The sequence below is a fragment of the Theropithecus gelada genome, chromosome 14 (assembly GCF_003255815.1).
Source record: "Theropithecus gelada isolate Dixy chromosome 14, Tgel_1.0, whole genome shotgun sequence".
NCBI classification, from domain to species: Eukaryota; Metazoa; Chordata; class Mammalia; order Primates; family Cercopithecidae; genus Theropithecus; species Theropithecus gelada.
This window is the reverse complement of record NC_037682.1, coordinates 99,126,578-99,148,552: the sequence shown is the minus strand read 5'-3', so window position 1 is coordinate 99,148,552 and position 21,975 is coordinate 99,126,578. Positions and strand designations below refer to the sequence as shown.

At 36.6% G+C, this 21,975-nt stretch overlaps 1 protein-coding gene across 1 annotated transcript in view; it reads left to right on the top strand.

Annotated features, from left to right (window-relative positions):
- Window positions 1-209: 209 nt before the first annotated feature.
- Window positions 210-21,975, top strand: part of CWF19L2 (CWF19 like 2, cell cycle control (S. pombe)) — a 116,331-nt gene continuing 94,565 nt past the window's right edge. Inside the window, exons 1-6 of the mRNA XM_025358338.1 lie at window positions 210-338; window positions 1,952-2,062; window positions 3,145-3,264; window positions 14,411-14,521; window positions 15,799-15,918; window positions 18,248-18,341. Of these exons, the coding sequence (XP_025214123.1) occupies window positions 234-338; window positions 1,952-2,062; window positions 3,145-3,264; window positions 14,411-14,521; window positions 15,799-15,918; window positions 18,248-18,341 (661 nt within the window). The 5' untranslated portion in view covers window positions 210-233. The remainder of the gene's footprint in view (window positions 339-1,951; window positions 2,063-3,144; window positions 3,265-14,410; window positions 14,522-15,798; window positions 15,919-18,247; window positions 18,342-21,975) is intronic.

Here is a 21,975-nt window from a genome sequence, read left to right as displayed (position 1 = left end):
GGTATTAATCCTGCTCACAGTCGAACCCAGCACCCGAAAGAATTAAACCCTCCACGATTCTTGGGGTCTTTAAAACCCGGGGGGCAGTAATCCTAACCCTAAAAGCCCTCAGATGTGCGCATGCCCCGTTGGTGGAGTAGTGCTCCTCCTTCCTCGGGTCCGGAAGTCCCGGTTTGTTTATTAAATTACGACCGTCGTAAACTAGAATTTCCCTACGGCTTCTTAGCTTTACGATGGCAACAAGTATGGCGGCTGCTAGTGGTAGATTTGAAAGTGCGGAGAGTATCGAAGAGCGGAAGGAACAGACCCGAAATGCCAGGGCCGAGGTGTTGCGCCAGGTACCTCTGTTTTGAGGCCTTTGTAGTTATTTAGCGTTGTGGGAGTTGAGGGTTCCCTTAAGCTAGCCCACCCATCCCTTCCCTCACCTCGTCAGTACGGAATCTCACCTTAATTTGGGTGAGGTCTCCCTTTGCAATTCCGGTAAACCCTTTTGTAGCTACCGGTTTTTTAGATGTTCTGGCAGGTGCTAGATGCTCATTCTCTTTTCAGGGAGATCTTTTTTTTCCCCAAGTTTCTTTACCTTTTAAGTTATCCATTCTTTATATTTCTGTCACTCGGACTGCACACTTTATAGGTCCCCTGCAGCTTTTAAGGACTCTGCCAGCATGTCTCGCAGCCTCAGCCATTGCTACTACCGTATCTGAAATGAAATTTTCCTTTTTCAGGAACACATACAAGGCACACTTAAATAGACTCAGTTTGACATTTCCTTCTCCTGTCTCTATTAGTATCAATTCCAGACTTACTGTAAGCTCTTACCAATCCAAACAAAAGTTAATACGAATCTCAGTATATTTAGCCTCTCACAAAAGATAGCGAAACATTGTATTTCCTTCTAAACTTCAGATACATAGAGGTAACATACAAAGAATGGAGAAAGTAAACTACTGAATTATCTGACAATCTATTCAATATGTAAGAAATGTGGCAATGAAAGAGAAAAGTTGTAGTTGGAGAGCAAGAGAGAGTTCAGTGAGGATTTTTTTTTTTTTTTTTAAATTTAAGTTGGAAGAGTTTTAAACCAGCTTAAATGCAAATGAGTAGGAGCCAGCAGAGAAGAGGGAGAGGAGACTCTAAAGAGAAAATGACTACAGCCAGATTTTAAAGCGGAAGAATGGGCGATTAATCTTGGATAGGTAAAATGTTGGTATTGTTTCCTAATTTCAACATATGTAATGTGTGTATTTATATACACACACACATATATATACACACACACATATATATAAGTCATCCTTTTTGGTATTTCAAGCAGTTTTTGGAGGGAGTAAGATTCGTAAGCTGAGATAAATCTTATAGTAGAGGTATGCGTATAATTTGAAAAGGATCAAATTCAGCTTTGGAATTACAGGGAAAGAAAGAGAGGGTAGGAATGATTTCCTAGGAAAAACTTGCTTTGTTTGACTGTCATTGAAGAATGAATAAAAATTACCAGTATGATCTTTTTTTTCTACAAAGATGATTCTTCCTGAAGCATTTTGGGGGCTGAGTATTGGGGTACAGGCATTGCATATTGAAGGCATGGAGGTCTAACTGTTGCAAAAGTGCAAGTGTAAGGCATGGGAATGGTGAAGGGAAAAGGGATTCCAAGTCATATTGAGGTAGGGAGCTTAGAGAGAGGGGAGGACGTGAACTCAGTCCCTCGATTCTCTCTGCTTGGTAACTCAAATCACTGGAGATTGGAAATGCAGAAGGAGAGATTTTTGCTTTGTTTTGTTTTTTAATGTTTTTTTTTCACACTGGAGAAGCAAATTCCTGGCAAGGAATAGACATTCATTCATGAGTTAATGTTTTTATATAAAAATGCCAGAGGTTTTTGTTTTCCTTTTTTTGTGAAAAGCAGTTGGATCAATTGCTAGTTTGTCTTTTTTTTTTTTTTTTTTGGTTGTAGGCCAAAGCCAATTTTGAAAAAGAAGAAAGGCGTAAAGAACTTAAGCGACTTCGAGGTGAGGATACATGGATGCTACCTGATGTGAATGAGCGACTCGAACAATTCTCACAGGTGAATACTAACAGGTTTACTTGATGTAAGGGTATCTGTCCTTTTTTGCACTTATTCAAGTTAATATTGGAGGAATAATTTTATAGAATGTTTTCATGAGTTACAGAATATCAATCACATAGTTGGCATTGCTGAATAGTTTCATTTCTTTGGCAGAAGGAAGATATTGTAATATTTTGGACATTATGACTCAAAATTTGTTGTTTGAGTTGGCTAGTAGAAGACTTAGCTTCAAATTTCTGGCCCACTATAGCAAGCTTATAGGCCTAAAAATTTATGCATTTTAAGCTTTATGTATTTATTGTATCTTATTTTTTTAGGTCTCAAGTCTGTTTTCCTATAATTTTTTAAAAAATTATTTTTAATTGACAAATAATTGTGTAAATTTATGGGGTACATGTGATGGTTTGATCTATGTATACATTATAGAAAGATTCAGTCAAGCTAATGAACACATCCATCACCTCATCAACTTATTTTTTTGCGGTGAGAACATTAAAAGTCTATTCTTCAATGGTTTTGAAATAGAGAATACATTATTATTAACTGGTCATCAGTAATAGATCACTAAAACTTATTTCTAGTGTCATGAAAACTTTGTATCCTTTGATCAACATCTTCCCTTTCCCTATCCCTGCTCCTTCCCGTCGCCTCTTCCTATAATTTTAGTTTGTGCTATCTTGTTATATTTTTTATGGCCTAATAGTCTTGTGTAAAATTTTGGGGGGACCATAGAGGGATATTATATGTATATGTGTTTGTGTGTATATAGATGCATATGTATACATGTTTGTGTATATGTGTGTTTATTTGATTATATTTGTCACATAAATCTACAAATAAAGCCAAAATTTTCCCAGTATTTTTCTGGTAAGAAGGCTCAGTTATATGATTTATTGATAGTGCATATATTATAGAAGGTGTGTTAAGATTTCCTGAAATATTTTATTTATTTAGACATATTCTTGGTCTTCATCAAAGATTTAAAGTTTTTTAGAATGTGGATTTTTTTCTCTCAAAATACATCCTTTTAAATTAAGATGAAATTAAATTCTTTTCTTGCCTGTTCAAAATGATTGTAGGAACACTCTGTGAAGAAAAAGAAGAAAAACAAGCATTTAAAAAAAGCAAAGAAAGAGAAGAAAAAAAAGAGCAAGAAACAGAAGTATGAAAAAAACAATGAGTCATCTGATAGCTCATCAGTAAGTGTGTACTAAAATTAATCAAAACAGCTATTTGAGAACATTGTATTTGAATGTATAACTTATGGGAACTTAAAATACAAGAAAACTTAAAAAAGATAATTACTAGTTATGATGTGAAAATATCTGGGAGACATCTACTTGGAGATGTCCAGGAAATATTGGAAATATTGATCTTGAAGTTCAGAGAAAGCTTAAGAGGATAGGGATGTGATTTGGGAATTATTGCTAAGCACAGCACTGGATCTTGCCCAAGGCCTGCTATAACAATTACCTGGCTACAGCCTGTGTTCACTCAAGGCCCTGGGGCTCTGTGATGAGCAGGTGGTGAAGCCAGCCAGGCCTGTGTCTTTCCCTTCAGGGTGGCAAGTTCCCCCAGGCCTGAGGTGGGTACAGAGGTGCCATCAGGGACCCAGGTACTGGCGTCAAAAACCTTAGAAGTGTGCCTGGTGTTCCGTTGAACTGTGGCTGAGCTGGCATTCAACCCATGAATGGCAGTTCTTCCCACTCTTCCCTCCCCTTTTCACAGGCAGAGGGGGTAGCCATTGCCATAGACCCACAGGTAGTACTGGCAGGCTACCACTGATGTTCCCTTAAGGCCCAAGAACTCTTCAGTCAGCTGCCTGACCTGGGACTCAGCCTTTAGGGCAGTGGGTCGCCCCTGGGCAGATCCAGAAATGCCATCCAAGAACCAAGGACTCGGGCTGGGGACCCCAAGATCCCTCTTGGTGTTCTACCACCCTATGGCTGAGCTGGTACCTAAGGTGCAAGACAAAGCCCGCTTTACTTTTCTCAAGCAGAAGGAGGCTCTCCCCATAGCCATCACAGCTGGGAATGTGCTGAGTCTCACCTGAATCCAGCAAGTCTCATGTTCACAGTGAAGGCCACAATGTAGTACTTGGTTATTGGTGCTGGTTATTCAGGGCCTAAGGTCTCTTTAGTGGATGCCAGCTATGGCTGAGCTGGTATCTAAGATGCAAGACGGAGTCCTCTATTTACTCTTCTGTCTCCTCTCCTCAAGCAGAAGGACAGGGTCTCTTTTGGAGCTGCACGTTGTGCAGCCTGGGGTTGGGGGAGAGGTGGTGCAAACACTCCCTTAGCTACCCCAGTTGCCCCTCCCCACCGCCTGTCCATTTGCTCTGAGGCCGTTGTAGCACTAGGAGTCACCCAGGAATTCCACATCCTTGCTAGTACTTGGTATTGTCAGTCTTAGTAATTTTTAGCTGTTCTACTGTGTGTTATATCGTGTGGTATTTCCCTGAAGAAAAAGGATGTAGAGCATCATTTTAAGTCCCCATGGGGCATTCTGTGTCTTCCTTTATGAAATCTGATTTATTAAATATTTTCTTTTTTGTTTTTCATCATTTTTTCTTAGTGCTTCTGGTATCCTAATTTTTGCACACCTGAAGATTGTGATTTCTCCTGTGTTTATGCTATTACTAAATTTAAAAAAAACATTTTTTTTTTTATTTTAGAGATAGAGCCTCACTGTGTTGCACAGATTGGAGTGCAGTGGCACCATCATGGCTCACTGCAGCCTCAAACTCGTGGGCTCAAGCAGTCCTGCTGCCTTAGCAGCCCAATTAGCTAAGACTACAGATGAAGTACAAAAAGTTGTTTTTGTAGACATAGAGTCTTATGATGTTGCCAAGGCTGGTCTCGAACCCCTGGGCTCTAGTGATCTCCTGCCTCAGTCTTCCAAAGTGCTGGGATTACAGGTGTGAACCACCCTGCTTGGCCTCCTATTTTTTTTCCCTGAAAGTTTTATAGCTTTGGCTTTTTTGCTTATTTATAATCCATTAATATTTTTAATTTATGTTATGTAGTGTCAGTTTATTTTTTTCCTACATGGATTTCCAGTTTTACTAGCATCATTTGTTGAAAAGGCTGAATTTTCCCTATTGGAAGGAATTTTGGGAGATAGATATGTTAAAATATTCTTTCAATCCATTATGCACATTGGTACATCTCTCTATCCGTTTATGTCTTCTTTGATTTTTCTCAAAATATTCTGAAGTTTTTAGTGTAGAGGTCTTACATTTCGTTTGTTGTATTTCTTTCTGTTTTGTTTTCTGGAAGTGCTATTGTAAATGGAATTTTAAAATAAATGTGTTTACAGCTAGTATATAATTATAGAAGTGATTTTGAAACATTAGGGTCAGAAAAAAAAAATGAAAAAAACTGCTTTTGATGTATTTACCTTGCGTCTTGTCACCTTGTTAATATTACTAATACTAGTGTTAGCAGCTTTTTTAGATTTCTTAGGATTTCTAGGTAAATGGTATGTCATGTGTGAAGAAGACTTTTACTTTTTTCTTTTCAATCTCTGTGCCTGTTTTGTTAATTTTTGTTGCCTTATTTCAGTAGCTAGGACTTAAAAATAGTGTTGAATGGAAGTGGTGAGAGTGGACATAATTGCCTTGTTCCTTATCTTAGGTGGAAAGCATTCAGGTTTTTACATTTAAGCATGATGTCTGCTGTGGGACTTTCGTGCATGCCCTTTCAGATTAAGGAAATGCCATTCTATTTCTAGTTTTCTGAGAGTTTGTATCTTGAATGAGTATTGAATTCAGTAAGTGCTTTTTTTGCATCTGTAAGTGTTAAAATTTGCCAGTGAAACTGTTTGGTCCTGGAGTTTCTTTGTGGAATGGGTTTAACCACAGAGTTAATTCCTTTAATAGGTGTGTTAAATGTTTTCTATTTATTCTTGAGTTAGTTTTAGTAATTTCAGTTTTTCTGGGAATTTATTCCATAGAAATTGTCGAATTTATTGTCATAAAGTTGTTTGTAATATTTCCTTTGTTCTTTTAATGTTTACGGAATCCACAGTGACATCCCCTGTTTCATTACTGATTTTGGTAATTTCTATTTTCTCTTTGTTTCCTCCATCAGTCTATCTTGAGGCTTATCAGTTCTATTAATCTTTATTTATTGCCTTTTAGTTTCCTTGAATTTTCTCTGGTTGTGTTTTCTATTTCATTGATTTAAACTATATTTATTCTTTGTGAATACTCATTTTGTGTTTAATTTGCTCTTTTTTTTCTAACTTTCTAAGATGAATGCATCGCCATTGATTCGGAATCTTCTTTTCTAATGTGTGTTTATTTTATGAATTTTTCTCTTAGCATTGTTGTATCTCTATGAAACTTTGATGTTATATTTTCATTGCTGTCCCATCCAAAATATTTTTTACTTCACTTTTTCTTACTCATGGATATATATGAGTTTTTAAACTTCCAACTATTTGATTTTACTAGTCTTCTTTTGGATTATTGACTTTGAATTTAATTATTTTATTATACTCTGTATAATTTCAGTTTTTAAAAAGTTTTTTGAGACATTTTATTTTCTAGCCTATTATCTTTCTTGGTGAAAATTCCGTATGTATTTGAAATGAGTATGTATTCTGCCGTTGTTAGGTATAGTGTTTTATAAATGTCAATTAGGGAAAGTTGATTTATACCAGTAAGTTTAGTGTTAATGATTTTCTGTTCACCTGTTCAGTCAGTTACTGAGAAAATAGTATTGAAATCTCTTAATTGTTTTGTGGGTTTTACCTACTTCTGCTTTCAGTTTTGTCAGTTTTTGCCTTACGTATTTTGAAGCTTTGTTAGGTACATAGACGGCTCCTTGACGAATTGACTATTGTTATGAGTTTTCCTCTATCTTTGGTAATACTCTTGTCTGAAGTCTGTTGTGTCTCATATTAATAAAGCCTCTTCAGTTTTCTTTCTTTGTGTGTTTTCATCGTCTTTTCAAAATTTTTTTAGTTTTAATGTATCTTTTTTATATATTGAAAGTGTATTTCTTGTAAGCAGTGTGTAATTGGGTCTTGCTTTTTTTAGCTAGCCTATCAATTTCTTCTTTTTTATTTTATTGATTGATTAACAGAGTCTTGCTTTGTTGCCCAGGCTGGAGTGCAGTAGATCACTGCAGCTTCAACCCCTCAGGCTGAAGTGACCCTCCCACCTCAGCCTGGTGAAAGCTGGGACTACAGGGGTGCACTACAACGTCCGGAATATGAGTTTTAAGTATATATGAGTTTTAACATTTCCAGATATTTGTGGATTTTATTAGGTTTCTTTGGTTATTGACTTTGGATTTCATTATTATTTTGTTATACTCTGTATAATTTCAGTTTTTAAAACTTTTTTGAGACATTTTATATTTTAGCCTATGATCTATATATATTTTGTAGAGAGATAGTTTTGCCATGTTGCCCAGGCTGGTCTCAAATTCTTGGCCTTAAGCAATCCTCCTACCTTGGGCTCCCAAAGTGCTGGGATTACAAATGTGAGCCACTGCACCTGGCCTCTTTTTTTTTTTTTTGAGATGGTGTCTCACATTGTCACCCAGGCTGAAGTGCAGTGGTGCAGTCTCGGCTCACAGCTCTTACTTTTCAATTAGGTGTTTTTTGTGCTCTCTAATCTGGTAGCTGTATATGGCTTTTAAATTTTTAATTAAAATTCATTAAAATTATATCAGCCAAATTTATGTGGCTACTATATTGGACAGTATAGGTATAGAAAAATTCTGTTGAATAGTACTGGTTTGGATTATTTATGTTTAATGTAATAATTGATATGGATGACTTTAAGTCTACCATCTTGTTATTCCATATCTATTTTTTGTTTGTTCTTTTTTCCTTTGTTCCTTTCTTTTCCTGCCTTCTTTTGGAGTGTTTTTTAGCATTCCATTTCATCTCTGCTATAGGCTTATTAGGTATACCTTATTTATTTTTAATGACTGCTTTAAGTCTTATGCATATTTTAACTTACCATACTCAACTTTCAAATAATATATAATTTTACTTTTATAATTAGACCTTCTCCAAAATATATTCCATTTTCTCCTACTATATTTTTTGCTATTGTTGTCATATATTTTACTTCTACATTTGTTATAAACTCACATTGTTTATAATTTTTAATGTCATTCTTTTTATTTTTACTTTAGTCAGTTATCTTTTAAATAAGTTACACACGTGAAAAAAGTCTTTTATATTTACCCACAGATTTATCATCTCTGATATTCTTTATTATTTTATGTAGGTCTGAATTTCTGTCTAATACCATTTTCCTTTTGTCTGTAGAACTTCCATTAATGTGTATTATAATATAGATATGCAGACATTGAATTCTCTCAGCTTTTGTTTGAAGATTTCTTTTATTTCATCTTCAGTCTTTATTTTTTTCTTTTACCACAAACTCAGAAGTTCTTACTAGCAATCTTCATTTTTCAGATACTTTGCTAGACACAGAATTTTAAGTTTATAGTGTTGTCTTTTTTTTTTTTTTTTTCACTGTAAAATGTCATCCCATTGTCTTCTGGTTTGCATTGTACATATTGAGAATTCTGTAGTCATTTTAATCTTTTTTTCTCTGTATATAATGTGCCTTTTTATTCTGGATGCTTTTAGGGCTTTTTTTTATCATTATTTTTCAGTGACTCAATTGTGATATGTCTTGGTGTTGATTTCTTTGTGTTTATTCTGCTGTCTTAGTTCATTTGCGCTGCTATTCCAAAACAAACTGGGTGGATTATAAGTGACAGAAACTTATGTCTCACAGTTTGGGAGGCTGCTAGAAAGTCTAAAATCAAGGTGCTGGCAGATTTTGTGTCTGTTGAGGGTTCAGTTCCCCATAGATGGCTGTCTTCTCAGTCTAACCTCATGTGGCAGAGTGCTCTTGGGCTATGTTTTATAAGGGCACTAATCCCATTCCCAGTCATCTCCCAAAGGCCTTACCTCCTACTGTCATCGTCTTGAGGGTCAGGATCTCAACATAAGAATTTGGTGGGGGACACAAACATTCAGAGTGTAGCATCTGCCTTAGGTTCATTGTGCTGCTTTGATTTGTGAGTTTACAGTTTCCATCAAATATGAAACTTTCAGGGTATTTTTTTCGAAGTATTTTTTTCTGTTCCTTCTGATTTTGGTAGTCTCCTTAAAATAATGTCTCACAGGTTGATGAGCCTGTGTTCACTTTCTTTTTAGCCTTTTTCCTTTCTATGCTTTGGGTTGGGTATATTTTATTGCTATGTCATGAGCTTCAGGTTCACTGGGCTTTTTTTTTCTTTTCTTTTCTTTCTTTTTTTTTTTGAGATGGAGTCTCACTCTGTTGCCAGGCTGGAATATAGTGGCACGATCTCAGCTCACTGCAACCTCCACATCGTGGGTTGAAGTGATTCTCATCCCTCAGCTTCCCAAGTAGCTGGGATTACAGGTGCCCGCCACCATGCCCAGCTAATTTTTTGTATTTTTGGTAGAGACGGGGTTTCACCATGTTGACCAGGATGGTCTCCATCTTCTGATCTCGTGATCTGCCTGCCTCAGCCTCCCAGAGTGCTGGGATTACAGGCGTGAGCCACTGTGCCTGGCCCACTGGCCTTTTCTTTTGCTGTGTCTAGCTTACTGTTATCACTATCCAGTGACATTTTCATTTCAGGCACTGTTATTTTATTTTATCTTTTTTTGTCATTAGAAGTTTCGTTTGGATCTTTTTAACGTTTTTCAGTTTATCTCCTCATTATGTTTACATTTTCCCTTTCCTGAACATATTTATGATAGCTGTGTTATAGTCTTGGTTTGCTATTTTATTCTCTCTTGTTTTTTCCTATTCTGTTTCAATTATCTCTTCAATCATTTCAAGAGAATGATTTTTCTCTTGAATATGGGTCACATTTTCTTGCTTCTTTGAATGTCTAGTAACTTTTAATTGGATTCTGAACCTTATGAAAGTTATATTGTGACTGCTGGATTTTGTTGACCTCTTTAGAGGGTATTGAGTTTTCTTTTGGCAGACAGTTAATGACTTGTGAATTAGCTTAATCCTTTTCAAGGCTTGTTTTTAAGTTTTGTTCATGTGCATCTAGAATAGCTTTACTCTAGGGCTGGTTTAACCTTTCTACTAAGGCATGACTCTTGTGTGTTCTCTGCTGATTGTCATGGATGTTCAGCGAGGTTTCTTTATTCTGGATGGTAGGAACTAGAATGTCTTCAAGCCCTTTGTGAGCTCTGGGGATTGTTCTCCTTACAGCTCTTTGGTAATTGTTTTCTCCATGGTAATTTTTCTTTGCCTGACCTTGTGGACTCTCATCCTCAGCATGTTCAGCTTGGTCTTTCTTTAAAGACTCCACGTGTCCTTCAAGTAGATTTCTGGCACTCTTTCTCTGTGTAGCTTCCCAACTGTACTTTGTCTCAGCCTTCACAGAGTTCGAATTCTGTTTCCTTGGCTCAGTGATGTTTTCATGTTCTGCTTGGGTTACCCCACTATGCCACAGTCTGGAATGTGCCTTTAGACAAAAAGCTGTAGAGATTGTAGTGTTCATTTTTATTCCAATTTGTATCTATTTCTAGTCTGATGCCATTCACTTTGTCATGGACAGAAGCAGAAGTCCTCAAGGTCCCTTGATTTTTGCTGGTAGCACTTTCCTGTCTTAGTTCCACCTTCTAGGTTTTGACCACTAGATAGAATTAGGGGTGTGGTTAATTCTGAAGGCTGCACAAGAGAAGGAGAGCCCTGAAGGCTGTGTTAGGTCAGGAGGCGTATTAAGCTTGATCGTTAATGAGTTCAAGGTAAAATGGAGATAGAAGCTAAAATTAGCAAGAGAACTGAAGTCGTAGCATGGGGAGCATTAATTTTGCTGAAGTGGTAAGGTGAGTGCATAATTATGAAAATGAGTATAGGTTACTGCTTAAAGTTTCTGACTGGTGCTATTGAAAGAGTAGAAAAAGGCATTTCATTTAATTTCAGCTTGCATTTATCAAATGCTTATTATTTGCCAGACACTGTTCTAGACATGGGGAATATAAAAACATTTTTTAAAAACCTTTGGGAAACTCATTTCCTAATTGGATAAATAGATACATAATGTTAATAATGTGATTTTGTAGTAGATTTTGTAGAAGATGATGATGGCTTTATTTTCTGTTGTTACTGAGTTTAGCATGCCATCCAACATGATGCCATGGTAGTACAGGGTATTAAGAGGGATTTCATTTGCTAACTTGTTGAAAAAATGATGCTTGAATTGAGACTAGATAGATTAGTAAGCATTAGGCAAATAAAGGTGTGCTTGGCATTTCATGCATAAGGAATTGTGAGAGCAGAGACATGGAAGTATGAAATAATATGAATGTGAGTATGTGTGTATGTATGTAAATATAACTATAAGCAATTTGATAGTACTAAATTATAAAACAAGAGGAGGGGGTGAATGGAGATGAAACTGTAAGAATTGATAGGGCCTTGCAAAACAAGAGCTTTGACTTTATTCAGTAGGGAATGTATCATCTACTTAGGTTCAGCTGCATTTATTAGAAAATCTCAGAATAGCCATTGATTATACAATATAGAAGTTCATTTTTCTCTTGTATGAAATAAGTCAGGTAGAAAGTCTAGGGCTAGTATGGTCTTCTGGAACCCAGGCTTCTGTTGTCTTGCTTTTCCATCATCCTTACAATATTGCCTCTTAGTTCAGATAACAGGAAAGAGGATGTTCTTTTTTTCTTAACTTGACTTCCAGAAAGTCCCATAAAATACTTTTGTTTACATCTAAATGGACACTTGATCATAAGGCTTCACTTTCTAGCATGGGAAGTATATTACTTCTCCAAATAAAATGAGATTCTGTTGGTAGGAAAGAAGAGGAATAACTAGCAGTCTTTGTGCTGGAAAACCCTAGAAGAGAAGTATAGTGGTCAGATGTTCCCTTTATATTACTCCAAATGTATTTGGGGTGAGGGGTTGGAGAAAGAAGGGGAGCAGGAAAGACTGGAGTCCAGAGACTAATTTGGTCTCCTGGAATCAATTGTCTAAATGAGAGATAAGATCTGATCTAGGGCTGCTACTTTAAGGATCAAAGAAGAGAATATTGGTTTGGTATTTTGGTTACAGGTAACAGAAACTAAATTTAAACTGGCTTTTGCAAAAAGGAGGGTTTATTATTAGAGTACAAAATTCTCATAGGGCATATAGATGCAGGAATGCAGCTAGGCTTCAGAGAATAGCTGGAATTAGAATTGTGAATGGTTTTTGCAGTTTTCTTGCCATTTTTCATTTCCCCTACCCTGAGTTCTAGTTTAAAAAAATTTTTTTGCTGATTTCTATTTCTCATGACAGAAATGGCCTCTTCCAGTGCCTTTCCAGTTCTTAGTTTTAGATAAGCCCATTCAGACCTGATTTCAGATTCCTGAGGAATGGCTCAGGTTGATACGAATCGGGTCGGGTGCCTACCTTTGAACTAATCAGTAGTGGCCACGAATAGAGGTAGGCTTCTGTGGTAATCATGTATTCACTGTATAGTATATTTGATAAATATTTTAGAAATGAAAATGGTAGGCTTGAATGTGTGAGGTAACATGATCCTGAGTTTCTGACTTGGTTAAGTGGGTGGTTGTTCCAGATAACTCAGTTCAATAATATACAAGGAGGAGTAGATTTTGTAGAGGAAGATGATGGCTTTATTTTCTATTCTTAGCATGCCTTCCAACTACAGTAGATAATTAGTCAGTGAAACTTTGGTTAGACAAATTTGAAAGATACTAGCACAATTGATTGTAGTTCAGGCCATCAGAATGGATTTAACGACCCAAAGGGAATATTTAGAGATTAAAAAATCTCATGGGCAAAGAATGGAACCCCAAATAACATGGATATTTAAGGGCTGAGCAAAGGAGGAAGAGTTCATGAAGGAAATGGAGAAGAAACAAAGAGTGGGAGAGCTGAGAGGTGTCATGGAAGCCAGGAAAGTGAGTCATCAACAGAGTTGTATTGAGCAGAGAGGTCTAGAGAGCTGAAGACTGAAATGTTTTGTTGAATTTGGCACAGTGGAAGCCATTGGTGAGTTTGGAGATGTTTCAGTAGATTAATGGGGACAGTAGATATATTGTATGGTTTTGAGAAAATGTATGACAGTGAGAGTGTGAAGGCAGTCCATGTAGACTACTCTTTCAAGAAATTCATCTTAGAATGGAAGCTGGAAGATTAATTCCTGCTAGAGGAGGAATATATAGGGTCAAGGAAGGTCCCTCTTCCCTCCTTAAAAAAGAAAAAAAGGATGGGAAATGCTTGAGCATATTTCTAGGCCATTAGGGATCTTTGGTTGATGCTGTGAGAGGAGAAGATAATGGATGGAGCAAGGTCCTGGAGGAACAGAAAGAGTTGATATCAAAATCTTTAGAGCAGGATCTGCCTTAAATGGGAGGAGTTAACCGGAAATAAGGATAGGCACAGCCATAAATGTGTTGGGGGTGAGTAGGAAGATAAGGTGGCCCCAGTTTTCTTGATGAGGTAAGAGAAGACATCATTTGCTGAGAATATGGGAATTGGTATAAAGCTCCAGGAGGGTGTTGAAGAAGATAATGTTATCTGCAGTTTTAGATCAAGGGAAATCTCAGAATGTGAAACTTAGGGGCAAACAGCAAACTCATTTACCTGGGTGTTGTTTCCCCTGTTCTAGTGAAGCAGAGATGTGAGTAATTATTTGATGTTGGTAGTCTCTGAAGCTCTGTGCTGAAGTGTGTTCTGTACTTGGCAGTTCCCATTTTTGGTTTTTTTTGTTTTTGTTTTTTTGTTTTTTGTTTTTTTTTGCCTTCTCTTGGCTTGATAATAAATGGATAAGAAAATAAAAATAATTTGGTTGTGTTTTGTGGGTTTAACTCAAACTAGTGGGTTTATATGCTTTTTTCCTTTAAAATTTCTTTTTTTTTTTTTTTTTGAGACGGAGTCTCTGTGGCCCAGGCTGGAGTGCAGTGGCACGATCTCAGCTCACTGCAACCTCCGCTCCTGGGTTCAGGTGATTCTCCTGCCTCAGCCTCCTGAGTATCTGGGATTACAGGCGTGCGCCACCATGCTTGGCTAACTTTTTTGTATTTTTAGTAGAGATGGGTTTCACCAGGTTGGCCAGGCTGGTCTTGTACTCCTGACCTCAAGTAATACGCCTGCCTCAGCCTTTCAAAGTGCTGAGATAACAGGTGTGAGCCACTGCACCTGGCTCTTTAAAATTTCAATGTCATTTTGTAAAGGGGAAATACAGTGTAAGAATTTTTTTCTAGGATGTTGAATTTCTACCACTTAACAGCACAGAATTTTTATATCAAAGTATGCAAATCTGAGATTTTCACTTACATGCTAAATGTTCTTAGAGCTCTGAAGATGAGTGGGTTGAGGCTGTTCCATCCCAGACTCCTGACAAGGAAAGGGCCTGGAAAGTGAAAGATGAAAAGTCAGAAAAAGATGACACCCAAATTATCAAGGTAAGCAAGCCACTTGATTCCCTTTCCCTTTTCCCTTTCCCTTTCCCTTTTCCCCTCCCCTCCCCTCCCCTCCCCTCCCCTCCTCTCCTCTCCTCTCCTCTCCTCTTTCCTTTCCTCTTTCCTTAACTTTCCCCTTTCCTTAACTTTCCTCTTTCCTTAACTTTCCTTCCCTCTCCCTCTCTCCCTCTCTCCCTCTTTCCCTGTCTCCCTGTTTCCCTGTCTCCCTCTCTCCCTTTCTATTTTAGAGACAGGGTCTCACTCTGTTGCCCAGGCTGGGCTGCAGTGGCACAATCAGAGCTCTCTGCAACCTCAACCTCCCAGGCTCAAGTAATCCTCCCACGTTGACCTCCCTGGTAGCTGGGTCCACAAGTGTGTGCCACCACCCCTGGCTAATTTTTTATTTTGTGTAGAGATGGGGTCTCCCTTTGTTCCTAGACTGGTCTCGAACTCCTGAGCTCAAGCAGTCCTCCCACCTCAGCCTCCCAAAGTGCTAGCATTAGAGATGTGAGCCACCACACCTAGCATACCACTTGATTTTAAAGAAAGAAGTAGCAACTTTTGAGAATAAATGAATATGAAAATGAAAGATGATTAAATTTCTTCAGGAGAACAATTAGATTTTGAAAACAATATACTTTATGAATAATTTTGGCAGTAATGCTGTTTGCTGAATGTTTAGAACCCCCTTTCCCTTCTGCTGTGAGAAAGTCAGTGCTTCTCTCTATTCTTGTACTTTAGAGTCTTTCATGCTTTTGATTGTTGATAGGAAGTGGCACTTTCCCCTTATATCTCTGAAGCCTTATACTGTTATCTCTGTCTGACCCTTCCATAGTGAGTAGAGTTCCATCACAGTTTTTCTTTCCCTTCACCTCATGCCTTAATTTTCTTAACAATACTTAACAGTTGAATAGTTCACAAATTTTGGGTTGTAGTTCATCTGCCTAAGGAAGAATGTAATTTGTCCACTGTTAGCTACAGGTGAAGGAAGAAAGGTGAACAGGAACTAAGTTTGATTGCTGTGTGCCAGGCCTTGGTTGGATGCTTTAGATCTGTTATCTGGTTTACTCTTTAAAACAATCCTGAAAGGTAGGGATTTTATACCTTTTTATAGAGGCGAGACTAAAGTATAGAGAGATTAAGAAACTTGCTTCAAGTTATATAGGCATGTAGGACTTGATTCAGATTTGATTGCCTCCAAAATCCCTGCCCTTATTACCAAGTGTTTATTAAATTCTAATCAGTTTGGATTGAAATGGCTGCCTTTTTTTTTTAAACAGAGGGATGAGTGGATGACTGTTGATTTTATGTGTGTTAAAACTGTGTCGTCATCATCACTCAAAGCTGAAAAGGAAACTATGAGGAAAATAGAGCAAGAGAAAACCCAAGCACTTAAACAGGTAAGAGAATATTTGAAATGCTTTAACTTTCTAATTTCCCTTTAATAAACTTATAAGACATTTATATAAATGCAGTTTAACTTGTAAAATAATATTTTATTTTTTATAGTATTTAATACAATTAGTGAGAAGAACTATGAAATATATCAGTTTAAGAAAAATAAATTTCCTATAGGAAGTGAGTTTCAAGGTTTACTAGATTTATACATCTAGGGCATATATAAAGTTGAGTGAACATTGAATTTAGGTTAATATCATTAAATTGAAAGTGAACTTACTCAACTTTTGTTTCAGTGTACATACTGAATTAGATACCATAAAAATACTTCCATTTCAAGACATCTAGAAGTTCTGGTGGATAAAGTGTAAAATAAGCATGCTTATTTTATACTTTTTGGTTGTCACCTTGCTTGTAAGGAAGCAATAGGAAATCCGTAGAGACCAAAAAATGAGGCAAAAGCATGAATCCAGAGAAGTAAGGAAGTGCCGTAGCTGATGACTTTCCCAGGTGCATCACACAATCCTGGTAATCTGGAATCCAGTTTATACTGTAGCAGGAGCATATGTTTCTTTTCCGATACTCAATATCTGTAATTGTCAAACTTTATTTTTTTATCAGCCTAATAAATGGGCAAGAAATGGTATTTCATTGTTTTTGAATGCATTTATCTGATTGCTATCAGAGAGGTCTTTTCATGTTTTTTGGTCATTCAGATTTCTTATACTATGAGCTGCTCATTTATGTTTTTTGCTTACTTTTCAACTAGGGTTGTTTGTCTTTTTCTAACTGATTTATAGAAGTTCTTTATGTTTTAAATCCTTTATCTTTTGTACATTTTCAGATAGTATCTCATAATTTGTTTAGCCTCTTGTCAATTGTCCTCCTCAGTATGCAATTCTAGCCTTTTTTGTCCTGTTGAGTATCTTATGTGTATGTTTTTGAGAGTCTAAGACCATTGGAAGAATCCTTGACTATAGATATTGAAAGATTTTGTGGTAAACTAACAAGGGAGGTGACAGAACCCTTTTTGATACAGACTAAGAAATCAAATCCTTATGGTTTTGCATATCCCTTTAGGTTAACCTTTAACTTAAATTTTGTCCTTTGAAGCTTCTTTACTTTTTCGTCAGCTCATGGATACATTTAAAAAAGCCCTTTTAAAAACAAATTTTACACAGCATTTTAATTTTCAGTAGTATATTGTATTCCCGGAAGCTAACGTTCCTGACATTTAGCTCGCTCCATTTCTTGCCATCCTCTTGCCATTATTACTTCTTGTAGGAAGGATTTTCTAACCCCCTACTCCCCAGGGTCAACTTAGGTATCATTAGTATGTAGTTCTTTAGCACCCTTTACGTTGATCTCACTTACCTATATTTATGTAGCTTGATTGTCTTTCCCCCTTCTCTAGACCATAATTTATTTAATGGCAAGGACCATGGCCACCTTACACATTACAGTCCCAGTGCCTGGCATTGTGCTTAGAACACAGGAGGCACTTGCATTGTGATTAGGCTACTATCATCTCTTGCCTGGATTACTGCCACAACCTTCTGACTGGACTTGTGCCTCTAATCTTGTTCTCCAGACTTTCCTGCATGCTGAGAGCCCAGTTTGCTCTTTTTGATATAAAGCTGATCACGTTCATGAGTGTCTTTTGGCCCCAGCATGAAACCCTCACAGCAGTTCAGAATGGCTCACATGGCCCAGTCCCTGATTGTTCTGCAACGTAATCTCTTGTCATTAGTCACAGTTCTAAGTTTTAGCCAGTTAGAATTACTTTAAGTTTGCTGAAAGTGCTGCACTGTCTCTGTTGTTTTAAGAACATGCTGCTATTCTTTCTACCTGGAACATCTTTATGTTCCCTGCCTCCACAAAAAAAGAAAATGCAGTTAATTTCTGCTCATCCTTAGGCCTAAGACTGCACATATTACTTCCTATAGGAAGTTTTTGATCCTTCAGTGTGATAGGGATTTGAATTCTTTGTGCATCCTCAGTACTGTATATTTCTGTCTTCAAAGCACATGTCTGTTTTTATTGCCTGTATTCCATACTATAGTAAAAGCTAGCAAGGGCTGACCAGGATTTTTGACAGTTAAATCTTCTGCAACTAGCACAATTTTGAGATATAGTAGGCAGTAAATAAAAACATTGAATGAATGTGAATTTAGACATTTCCTGTAAGTTACAGAACAGCATGTCTTAAGAATGTTTTAAATGATTTGTCCAGGGTTATGACTGTTAACTGGGTCTCAGATTCATTATTTGTTAATTTTTAATAATTTGTTAATTTTTTGAAATTTCACCTCTGAAAATAATTTGTTCTAGTCCAAACTGATGGAAAGAGAATTGAATCCGTACTGGAAGGATGGTGGGACAGGTCTTCCACCCGAAGACTGTGGTGTGTCGTCGATTACTAAAGGTATTTCTGCATTTTGATTATAGACACACAGGGTTTTTTTTTTTTTTTGAGACAGAATCTCGCTCTGTCACCCAGGGAATACAGTGGCACAGTCACGGCTCACTGCAGCCTCCACCTCCCACTCAAGTGATCCTCCCACCTCAGCCTCCCAAGTAGCTGGGACTACAGGTGCACGTCACCACTCCCAGATAATTTTTTGTATTTTTTGTAGAGATGGGGTTTCACCATGTTGCCCAGACTAGTCTTGAACTCCTGGACTTAAGCGTTGACCTAACTGCCTTGGCCTCCCAAAGTGCAAGGATTACAGGCGTGAGCTACCGCACCCGGCCTCAGGCATTTCTTTGATATTATAATGAGTTTACATATGAGAAAGCATTGATAAAAATTTGCAGTCTTTGGAAGCCTAATTTAAATTATTCGTCCTTTGGAAGATTGTCTTAATTATGTATTTGGGAGCAAGTTAATTAAATACATAGTTTTGTGCTTGAAAATATTCTCATATATGAGTTTCTACTTAAAATGGATTAATATAAAGTATGATTCTGTGAGTACATAATAATGCATTTGGTTTGTTATATTCTCTAACAAAATGTAAAAGTATTATCTGAAATTTCATGAAAATAATGTATAAAAACTAAAGATGTGGTTTATATATTCAGAATTTCCTACTTTTCTAGAATTCTTAAAATTTGTATTGACCTTAGGAGAGTGCTATTATTTTCCAGCAGATGGAGACAAAATATTTAAATGTCACATAAGCATACTTGATAACAAAATTTTAAAAATACTTATATTCCCATTAAGTGTTGTGTTGACACTTCAAAAGTTTATTACAATTAATCCAGCATACAGATGGTAGTATTATAAATTATGATGTTCTCTTTTTGTCTTAATGATTTATCAGTAGGATGTTTTCCTGCTTTTTATACATAGTGGATTTTTATTTTGGTTATTTGTTAAAATTCTTCTGTATTTTATGTAGAGATGACAAGTAGAGTCACCTCACACGTCCCTTCTTAATTTAGCAATTTTACTAACGTTATTGGTAATAGTTAACAGTTTTTTTGTCTTTCAACTTCAGGCAGAAGTGTCCCTGCTGAGTTATGTGATAGTAACTGTAGTCATACAAGGTTCTCTTTGAAATACTGTTTCATAGAAACTTAAAAGTTTGGGGAGTGATAAGTTAGCTCACTCAACCATGACTATGTAGGGCTGTTTTTATGATCTAGGCTTTTACCATCCCTAATGTCAGAGGACAGTCAATAAATTTCTTTGAGGAAAACCTAGAATTGACAAACCCAATCTTTGGATCTTGCCAGTTGACAGGTTCTTTACTGAGTGGAGAAGATCCGGAATTTTACTTTAGGTGGTATCTTTTAGCAGACTGAAACAGCAGAATCAAAGATTCTAGGAGAAAATGACCTTACATAAAGCTTTTAGAGAGCCCTTCTCCCTTCCTCTTCATATCATGCTTTTACCACTTCTCTTTCCCATCTTATGTTTATTCAGAAGGAGAAAAAATGACAGAAAGCTTCTCTCTGTCAGAGGCTAAGATCCCAGAGTTGAAATTAAGTTTTAAAAAATGATTGACAGGTTTTACTGCATATGTAGATAGTGTTGTCATTCTATGTAGACCAATGGTAGGAGTGGAACTGTTAGGCATCTAAAAGTATTACAATATCTGTATTAAGAAGGTGGAGGTGACATAGTGTTATTGTTAAAGGACTAGACTTTGGAGTCAGTGTACTTGGGATTAGAATGTTGGCATTTCCACTAATTAGCTTCATAATTTTGGCGACATTTTCTGGCCTCTCAGAGCCCGATTTATTAATATGTAATAGGGAATAATGATATTACGTATCTTATATAGTTAATGTGAAGATTAAATTAGAAAATGTTTTAGCACGGTGTCTGGAATATGGTGACTACTCAATAATGATGATAATGTCAAATACTTTTATGATTAAATCTTTTGGGAAGGCTTTATCAACAGGTTTTTGTAATGATTGAAGTGACATATTTTCAATAATTAATGCGTTAATCTTGATTTTTTTTCTTAGAATTCAGTGGAAAAGTAGGTTAATCATTTTCAGAGCCCATACAAAATTATTTTAAGTCATATTTTAGTAATGGGAATATTTGTACAATTTTAGAGTTTATATGGCACAGTTATATATCAGCTTTTTTCTTGGCAGCCATGTAAAGGAGAGCAGTGTAGATGTTATTTTAATATTATAGCTCAATAAACCAAAGCTTAGAGTGACTAGGTAATTTTTCCTGTAGTCATGTTAGTACTAGAACCTAGGTCTTCTGATTGCTAGTCTAGCATTGGTTACTCTAGATTCTTTAGTGGACGACTATTTTTATTACCATGTAGTTAGTAGGAATTCTTGCTTACAGACTCCTTCGATGTGATTTTGTTCTTCCTATTGATTTCTTCCCCCTCTTTATTTTTTGGCTTTTTCTGCTAGAATCTGAGTTGAAAAGACTTTGAAAGGTGGTTTAAATCGGCTGCCTTATCTTAGAGATGAGGGAGCAAAGGTCCAGAGAAGTTAATGACATACATAAGATTTTACAAATATTTAATAGTAGCAGCAAGACTAAAATCTAGGTTTCCTGTTAGTTAGTTTATCACTATTTTTATGTTAATCTGGTTTCTGAGAGAATTGGGGAATATAACCCAGATTCATTTGGTTGTATTAATATTTTGTCTGTAACAGTATAACTTTGAGTTATGATGGAAGCATATGATGGAAGTTTCTTAATTTTTTTTTACTTATAAATAACAGATTTGAAATCTAGGTGTAAAGTGCCACATATCAGTGAATTTATATAATTATTTGATATATCTTTTTCTCAGCATAGAGGACCTGAACCATGTTACATTCATGTTTGTACTTCCTATTGTACATTCATGTGTGTGTTTTTTTTCTTGTTTTGGGAGGGGGGGCATGTGGAGTCTCGCTCTCTCACCAGGCTGGAGTGCAGTGGCGCGATCTCGGCTCACTGCAACCTCCGCCTCCTGGGTACAAGCGATTCTCCTGCCTCAGCCTCCTGAATAGCAGGGATTACAGGCGCACGCCACCACGCCCAGCTCATTTTTGTATTTTTAGTAGAGACGCGGTTTCACCATGTTGACCAGGCTGGCCTCAATCTCTTGACCTGATCCACCCACCTTGGCCTCCCAAAGTGCTGGGATTACAGGTGTGAGCCACTGCACCCGGCCTTGTACATTCTTGTTTGTACTTCCTATTGTAGGAGGGTTTTTATATTCATAATAAATATTCACTAAATTTTTTTAATTGAATTTTGGGATGGTACTGCAAGTTGGTATTTTTTGTTCCCTTTTTAAATATTAAATTTGGTGATTTTTTTCTTACCAAAAGACTTCATTATTGCCATCTCTGATTATAAGATTGATAGGACTATTGAAATAGAACATATTGTCAACTGAAGGTGAAGTTATTATATAAATATTTCTAAAATTGTATGGCTTTAACTAGTGAAGGAATTGGCTGAAAATTTGTACTGCCATTGGATTTCCTTCATAAATGTCAACATAGAGGAATAAAAACAGTCTTACTTTTTTCTCTGATTTTTTTTTTCTCTGTACTATTATATTTTGGTGATTGTT